The sequence below is a fragment of the Procambarus clarkii genome, chromosome 58, assembly GCF_040958095.1.
Source record: "Procambarus clarkii isolate CNS0578487 chromosome 58, FALCON_Pclarkii_2.0, whole genome shotgun sequence".
NCBI classification, from domain to species: Eukaryota; Metazoa; Arthropoda; class Malacostraca; order Decapoda; family Cambaridae; genus Procambarus; species Procambarus clarkii.
In genome coordinates, this window is record NC_091207.1 from 24673376 (window position 1) to 24682011 (window position 8636).

General features: G+C 42.8%; 1 protein-coding gene across 1 annotated transcript in view; it reads right to left on the minus strand.

The window, feature by feature from the left end:
* LOC123768007 (histone-lysine N-methyltransferase 2D) overlaps window positions 1-8636 on the minus strand; it is a 263037-nt gene that overhangs the window by 168565 nt on the left and 85836 nt on the right. The window contains exon 4 of the mRNA XM_069306790.1: window positions 1160-1190. Coding sequence (XP_069162891.1) covers window positions 1160-1190 — 31 coding nt within the window. The remainder of the gene's footprint in view (window positions 1-1159; window positions 1191-8636) is intronic.

The window sequence follows — 8636 nt, forward strand, 5'->3', positions numbered from 1 at the left end:
TGTATCTTGCTGATAGGTAAACTAGCTCATTAATGCTGTATCTTGCTGATAGGTAAACTAGCTCATTAATGCTGTATCTTGCTGATAGGTAAACTAGCTCATTAATGCTGTATCTTGCTGATAGGTAAACTAGTTCATTAATGCTGTATCTTGCTGATAGGTAAACTAGTTCACGAATGCAGTAATTTTGTTTATTGTTGAAATATTCCATGAATGCTGTAATTTGTTTATAGCTAAACAATTTGTTTATAGCTAAACAATTTGTTTATAGCTAAACAATTTGTTTATAGCTAAACAATTTGTTTATAGCTAAACAATTACTGGTAAACGTTGTTATTGTTTTAGATTCAGCTACTCGGAACAAAAACATTCCAAATAACACGGGCTACAGTGAGTCAGAAATGGGGCTGGTACAGCTCCTGAGCGTTCATGTGCCGCTTGAGCGCTTACCCACTGAGCTTGATATGTACCACTTGAGCATTTACACCCACTCCCCCCCCCCCACCCCCACCCTTATCGAAGGTGGAAAGCGTACTCTTTAATATCGCCTGCATGATGGGAATGGGTCCTCTCAACTCTACCTATATATCTTTACTAATAATCTACTCTTATCCTTACTAATAACCAAAAAATGGTGGTTAAGAAAGTTTAACTTGAGAATGAGTATCTCTGAAACGTAAGTTATCAAAGTTTAGAAACTCTTTCGAGCAATATGGCGATTTCGAACTAGTTTTTCGAACTTATGGGTCTACCCAGACGTATTCGATGTACTAAAAGTTCCACAGAAGAGAGTCTGCAGTGACACAGGAAGCTGAGCCGATCAACCGTCCTGCTTCAAGGATTTTCTTATGAATATATCACACTATTGTGATATTATTTCGTGTTGTCAATATTACTGATGCTCCCAGAAGGTGTAGACAACATTGGAGGGGTTTAATCGAAGGATATAAACTTATCACTTAGGCCAATGAAGCACTTTCTGGTTTGGCTGGATAAATAATGGTTTGGTTGGAAAAATAGAGAGAAGATTCGGGCTAGAATTATTAATCTCACCCTTTCTACTACATTTCGTACACACACACACACACACACACACACACACACACACACACACACACACACACAGGCTTTCTGTCCCAAACAAAAGCATCTCACTCACCTCCAAGCGGGCCCGCTGTTGTTCCTCAGCGCTGGAAAGAAACAAATAGTCTTTGTAAATCAAACAAAAACATGATATGTGGTGCATAAGATTACACAAAGTAGATCTAAAGATCAAGATCACAGAAAGATATCTAAAGAGTAGATCAATTAAATCACACACACAGAGTGTAGATGTACAGAATAGATCACACATAATAAAAGCTGACGCCCTCACTAATTATCAAAATATATGTATATAGATATATATATAGATATATATATAGATATATATATATATAGATATAGATACTGAAGCTAAAACAAAAACCTTTACCATGATAAAATACTGAAGTATTTTAGACTTGAGGGGTTGGCTAGACCCCTCCCAAATATGACGCAAGTTGGCTAGACCCCTCTTAAATATGACGCAGATTAGCTAGACCACCTCAAATATGACGCAGATTAGCTAGACCACCTCAAATATGACGCAGATTAGCTAGACCACCTCAAATATGACGCAGATTAGCTAGACCACCTCAAATATGACGCAGATTAGCTAGACCACCTCAAATATGACGTAGATTGGCTAGACCACCTCAAATATGGCGCAGATTAGCTAGACCACCTCAAATATGACGCAGATTGGCTAGACCCCCTCAAACATGACGCAGATTAGCTAGACCACCTCAAATATGACGCAGATTGGCTAGACCCCCTCAAACATGACGCAGGTTGGCTAGACCACTTCAAACATGACGCAAGCCATCAATGGGAAACCGAGTGTGTTAATTGCAGTCGATTTAACCGAGACTATGTCGATTGTATGGGGACAATTAATTGTTAAATTGTCTGTTTAAATCGTAATTTAAATGGTCTGTTTTAAAGGAGGAACAGCTGTTGAAGGTATTGTGTATCGTATGTTAAAGCGGAGCTGTTGTGGTTTGTGTAGTGCATGCATAATTCCTCGTCGTTTAGTTGAGATATGTGGCTTGATGTGTGTGTGTGTGTGTGGGGGGGGGTGTGCGTGTGTGTGTGTGTGTGTGTGTGTATGTGTGTATGTGAGTGTGTGGGGGGGTGTGTGCGTGTGTGTGTGTGTGTGTGTGTGTGTGTGTGTGTGTGTGTGTGTGTGTGTGTGTGTGTATGTGTGTGTGTGTGGGGGGGGTGTGTGTGCGTGTGTGTGTGTGTGTGTGTGTGTGTATGTGTGTGTGTGTGTGTGTGGGGGGGGGGAGTGTGCGTGTGTGTGTGTGTGTGTGTGTGTGTGTGTGTGTGTGTGTGTGTGTGTGTGTGTGTGTGTGTGTGTGTGTGTGTGTGTACTTACCTAATTGTACTCACCTAATTGTTCTTGCGGGGGTTGAGCTCTGGCTCTTTGGTCCCGCCTCTCAACCGTCAATCAACTGGTGTACAGATTCCTGAGCCTACTGGGCTCTATCATATCTACACTTGAAGCTGTGTATGGAGTCTCCCTCCACCACATCACTTCCTAATGCATTCCAATTGTCTACTACTCTGACACTGAAAAAAATTCTTTCTAACGTCTCTATGGTGTGTGTGTGTGTGTGTGCGTGTGTGTGTGTGTGTGTGTACCTATGTAAGCGTGCAAGCGACCACGTGTGAGTGTGTCTCAGCACCGCGAACGCAAATAGCAAGACGCGAACAAGTTACGCGAAAAAATACGCACCAGCCGTAACTCTCCGACCTCCCGCGAAAATAAAACTCCCGCAGAATTATCGCGCGTTAAATATTCTTCCCGTTAATGATGTCCTCACCTCACTGTACTCACCTAAATGTACTCACCTACTTGTACTCACCTAAATGTACTCACCTACTTGTACTCACCTACTTGTACTCACATAATTGCCATCACCTAATTGTACTCGTGTAATTGTAATCACATAACTGTACTCAACCAGTTGTAATCACCTAATTGCACTCAAAGAATTGTACTCAATTGTGCTTGTGAGGGGGTTAAGCTCTGGCTCTTTGGTCCCACCTCTCAACTGTTAATCAACTGGTCGTTACACTGTTGTTTTTGCTGTTTTGTACCCGTCATGTATCGCTGTAGCTGTTACGACGTTGTAGCCGTTACAGTACTGTAGTTGGTACAGTTGTATGGTTCTGTAGGCGCTACGGGGCTACTGTAGTTCTTTTAACGCTGTAGTTACGATTTTGTATCCTTCACAGCACTGTAATTGGGGTTCTGTACCCTTCACAGCACTGTAATTGGGCTTCTGTACCCTTCACAGCCCTGTAGTTAGGGGTTCTTTACCCGTTACAGCGCTGTATTTACGACGCTGAGGCCTTCCGTGATATACGTGCCTCTGAGCACTGTATCTCTCGCAATAACTGAGCTGATTTGCATAAATGAATACAGCAAGTCCTGAGAATAACTTAGGGCAGTGACTTTAGGTCCTGAGAATAACTTAGGGCAGTGACTTTAGGTCCTGAGAATAACTTAAGGCAGTGACTCTATAAATCCTGAGAATAACTTAGGGCAGTGACTTTAGGTCCTGAGAATAACTTAAGGCAGTGACTCTATAAGTCCTGAGAATAACTTAGGGCAGTGATTCTATAGATCCTGAGAATAACTTAGGGCAGTGACTCTATAGATCCTGAGAATAACTTACGGCAGTGACTCTATAGATCCTGATAATAACTTAGGGCAGTGACTCTATAAATCCTGAGAATAACTTAGGGCAGTAACTTTAAGTCCTGAGAATAACTTAGGGCAGTAACTTTAAGTCCTGAGAATAACTTATTGCAGTAACTTTAAGTCCTGAGAATAACTTAGGGCAGTAACTTTAAGTCCTGAGAATAACTTAGGGCAGTAACTTTAAGTCCTGAGAATAACTTAGGGCAGTAACTTTAAGTCCTGAGAATAACTTAGGTCCTGAGTTATGTATGTAAGTCCGTAACTAAGTATGCAGGTCCTGAGAATAACTAAGTATAAGTATGCACCAAATTCAAGTGTCACGATGCACAGGTTCACAAAGGGAGTTAATGCACCAATTGACCAAAGTTGCAAAGAGGCTGGACCCAGGAGCTGAAGTAGTTCACCGTCTGGCCAATTGGTAAGTGAATACCCGGAAGAATAGTCCTGATGATATCGGGCCAGTCACGAAGCAGTTACGCAAGCACTTACGAGCCTGGGGCCAGATTCACGAACCAGTTACGCAAGCACTTACGAACCTGGGGCCAGATTCACGAACCAGTTACGCAAGCACTTACGAGCCTGGGGCCAGATTCACGAAGCAGTTACGTAAGCACTTACGAACCTAGGGCCAGATTCACGAAGCAGTTACGCAAGCACTTACGAACGTGTACATCTTTCTTCAATCTTTGATGGCTTTGGTTACATTTATTAAACAGTTCACAAGCATGAAAACTTCCCAATTAACTGTTGTTATTGTTATAAACAGCCTCCTGGTATTTCGGAGCTCATTAACTGTTTAATAATTGTAAATAAAGCCGCCAAAGATTGAGAAAAGATGTACAGGTTCGTAAGTGCTTGCGTAAGTGCTTCGTGAATCTGGTTCATTGTCCATAGTTGTCACAGGGTCGTTTAACCAGGAGACAGAAAGGGGGGGAGAGGGGGATTGTATTGAATGGTGATCCTATCCAATTATAGGGGATTACCGCTCCTAGTACGTTGGGTCTAACAGCTATTGTTAAGCCTCTCCTAATCCGCTGGTAAACCTCTCCTAGCACGAGGATCCTTATATTAAACCTCTCCAAGGGCCAGATTCACGAAACATTTACGCAAGCACTTACGAACCTGGGGCCAGATTCACGAAACATTTACGCAAGCACTTACGGACCTGTACATCTTTTCTCAATCTTTGGCGGCTTTGTTTACAATTATTAAACAGTTAATGGGCTCCGAAGTACCAGGAGGCTGTTTATAACAATAACAACAGTTGATTGGGAAGTTTTCATGCTTGTAAACTGTTTAATAAATGTAACCAAAGCCGTCAAAGATTGAGGAAAGATGTACACGTTCGTAAGTACTTGGGTAACTGCTTCGTGAATCTGGCCCCAGGTTCGTAAGTGCTTGCGTAACTGCTTCGTGAATCTGGCCCCAGGTTCGTAAGTGCTTGCGTAACTACTTAGTGAATCTGGCCCCAGATTCGTAAGTGCTTGCGTAACTGCTTCGTGAATCTGGCCCCAGGTTCGTAAGTGCTTGCGTAACTGCTTCGTGAATCTGGCCTTAGGTTCGTAAGTGCTTGCGTAACTGCTTCGTGAATCTGGCCCCAGGTTCGTAAGTGCTTGCGTAACTGCTTCGTGAATCTGGCCCCAGGTTCGTAAGTGCTTGCGTAACTGCTTCGTGAATCTGGCCCCAGGTTCGTAAGTGCTTGCGTAACTGCTTCGTGAATCTGGCCCCAGGTTCGTAAGTGCTTGCGTAACTACTTAGTGAATCTGGCCCCTGGCCCCTGGGCCATAGCAGCTGGTGTTATTGTTAACTATGTTATCATTGTTGGCCATGTTAAATATGTTATTATTCCGAATAGTTTTAACAAATCTATTGTTATATTGTTGTTGTTGTTTAAGATTCGCTACTTGGAACAAAAGTTCCAAGCAGCACGGTCTATGGTGAGCCCATTATTGTTATAGTTGCTAGAGGCTGAATTCATCTATGAAGTCAAAATATTCCTACGTTGGCTTTAAGTTCCACAGGCCTATTCAAGAATGAACTTCAACCCACATTCACAGCAAGAGACATATATACTACCTTAAGATAGGAGAGGGACACACTTGGAGCTAGGATATGTGGGCAGACTTAGAGCTGGTCAATAAGGCTGTTGGTATTCGCATCCTGCAGGCTCATATAACTCGGTCACCTTCATAGTCATTATAACTTCATGCAGGAACTTGTCAAGTAATGGCCCAACCATTTGGGCTGGAGGGTAGAACGACGGTTTTGCTTCACGCAGGTCGGTGTTCAATTCCCTACCGTCCATAAGTGGTTGGGCACCATTCCTTTCCCCCCGTCCCATCCCGAATCCTTATCCTGACCCCTTCCAAGTGCTATATAGTCGTAATGACTTGGCGCTTTCTCCTCATAGATCCTTCCTTCCCTCTCTCTTGCAGTAATCTCCAGGTGTTGAGTGTAAGATATTTCTTGCAGTGATCTCCTCATGTTGATTGTAAGATATATTTTGCAGTAATCTCCTGGTATTGATTGGAAGATATCTCTTGCGGCAATCTCCAGGTGTTGATCGCAAGATATCTCTCTCGTCTCTATTCCAGATAAAGCCATTTGTTCCAGATAAAGCCATTTAAGCGTTACGGAGCGGATCCGGTACTTTAAAGGCTTAAAGGATTCCATGCGGCCAGTGAAGGCCCCTCTGTTTATTTAGTTGCCTGGATATCTAAGCCACTCGGCGCCTTGCTGTGCCTCCTTCCCAAAACGGCCCCCCTTCCCACCCACTCTAACTCTCTCCCACCCTGAACTCCGACCCAACTTGCACTCTCTCCCACACTGCATTTCCTCCCACCTTGCACATACACTACAGCAATAACAGTTTCTCCCTCCCTCACACCCACAGTAATTTCCACCCTCCCACCTATCAATAACAATACACCACGAGCACTACAAACTGCCCAAAAATCCCGGCCTTTTGTCTACATTGGGCCAGCCACTTTGGGCCGAATATGAGGCCAAGCCACTGTGGGCCGAACGAAGTTAGTGGGTGAAGAGAAGAAGAGGTAGGACTTAATGGCTACCATCTTTTGCACTAAGGAGGTTATAAAACCTGGTTTACGGCACCGGAGCGGGTGATTGAAGCCTCAGTTATGCACCCGAGACGAACACCTGGATTTAACGAAGGTTTAACGAAGAGTTCAGATAAGCTGTGGTTAAAAAAAAATGTTTAATCTACCCCAGATGAGCTATGGTTAAAAATATATATTTTTTTAATCTACCCCAGATAAGCTTTGATTAAAAAATATCTATTTTTAATCTACCCCAGATAAGCTTTGATTGAAAAATATATATATATTTAATCTATTCCAGATAAGCTGTGATTAAAAAAAAAATGTAATCTACCCCAGATTACTCCTATTTCAAAATTTTAAATTATTCTAATGAAGAGATGGAAGACATGAAACATTTAGAGAAGTAAATATTAAATCAATAATGTTTAATTTAATTTAACAATAAACTAAGTGATTATTTTCATTCCTAAGAAGTAAGGAACAAAAGTAGACAGTGTAGAACACAAAAGTAGACAGTGTAGAACACAAAAGTAGACAGTGTAGAACACAAAAGTAGACAGTGTAGAACACAAAAGTAGACAGTGTAGAACACAAAAATAGACAGTGTAGAACACAAAAGTAGACAGTGTAGAACACAAAAGTAGACAGTGTAGAACACAAAAGTAGACAGTGTAGAACACAAAAGTAGACAGTGTAGAACACAAAAGTAGACAGTGTAGAACACAAAAGTAGACAGTGTAGAACACCAAAAGAACAAAACTAACCACAATAGAAACATAAAAGATGCTGACATTATCCTGTGCCCCTCTCGTAGCATGTTAAGATGTGCCCCTCTCGTAGCATGTTAAGATGTGCCCCTCTCGTAGCATGTTAAGATGTTCCCCACTCGTAGCATGTTAAGATGTTCCCCTCTCGTAGCATGTTAAGATGTTCCCCACTCGTAGCATGTTAAGATGTTCCCCTCTCGTAGCATGTTAAGATGTTCCCCACTCGTAGCATGTTAAGATGTGCCCCTCTCGTAGCATGTTAAGATGTGCCCCTCTCGTAGCATGTTAAGATGTGCCCCTCTCGTAGCATGTTAAGATGTGCCCCTCTCGTAGCATGTTAAGATGTGCCCCTCTCGTAGCATGTTAAGATGTGCCCCTCTCGTAGCATGTTAAGATGTGCCCCTCTCGTAGCATGTTAAGATGTGCCCCTCTCGTAGCATGTTAAGATGTGCCCCTCTCGTAGCATGTTAAGATGTTCCCCTCTCGTAGCATGTTAAGATGTGCCCCTCTCGTAGCATGTTAAGATGTGCCCCTCTCGTAGCATGTTAAGATGTTCCCCTCTCGTAGCATGTTAAGATGTTCCCCACTCGTAGCATGTTAAGATGTTCCCCTCTCGTAGCTCTCGTAGCATGTTAAGATGTTCCCCTCTCGTAGCATGTTAAGATGTTCCCCTCTCGTAGCATGTTAAGATGTTCCCCTCTCGTAGCATGTTAAGATGTTCCCCTCTCGTAGCATGTTAAGATGTTCCCCACTCGTAGCATGTTAAGATGTTCCCCTCTCGTAGCATGTTAAGATGTTCCCCTCTCGTAGTTCTCGTAGCATGTTAAGATGTTCCCCTCTCGTAGCATGTTAAGATGTTCCCCTCTCGTAGCATGTTAAGATGTTCCCCTCTCGTAGCATGTTAAGATGTTCCCCTCTCGTAGCTCTCGTAGCATGTTAAGATGTTCCCCTCTCGTAGCATGTTAAGATGTGCCCCTCTCGTAGCATGTTAAGATGTGCCCCTCTCGTAGCATGTTA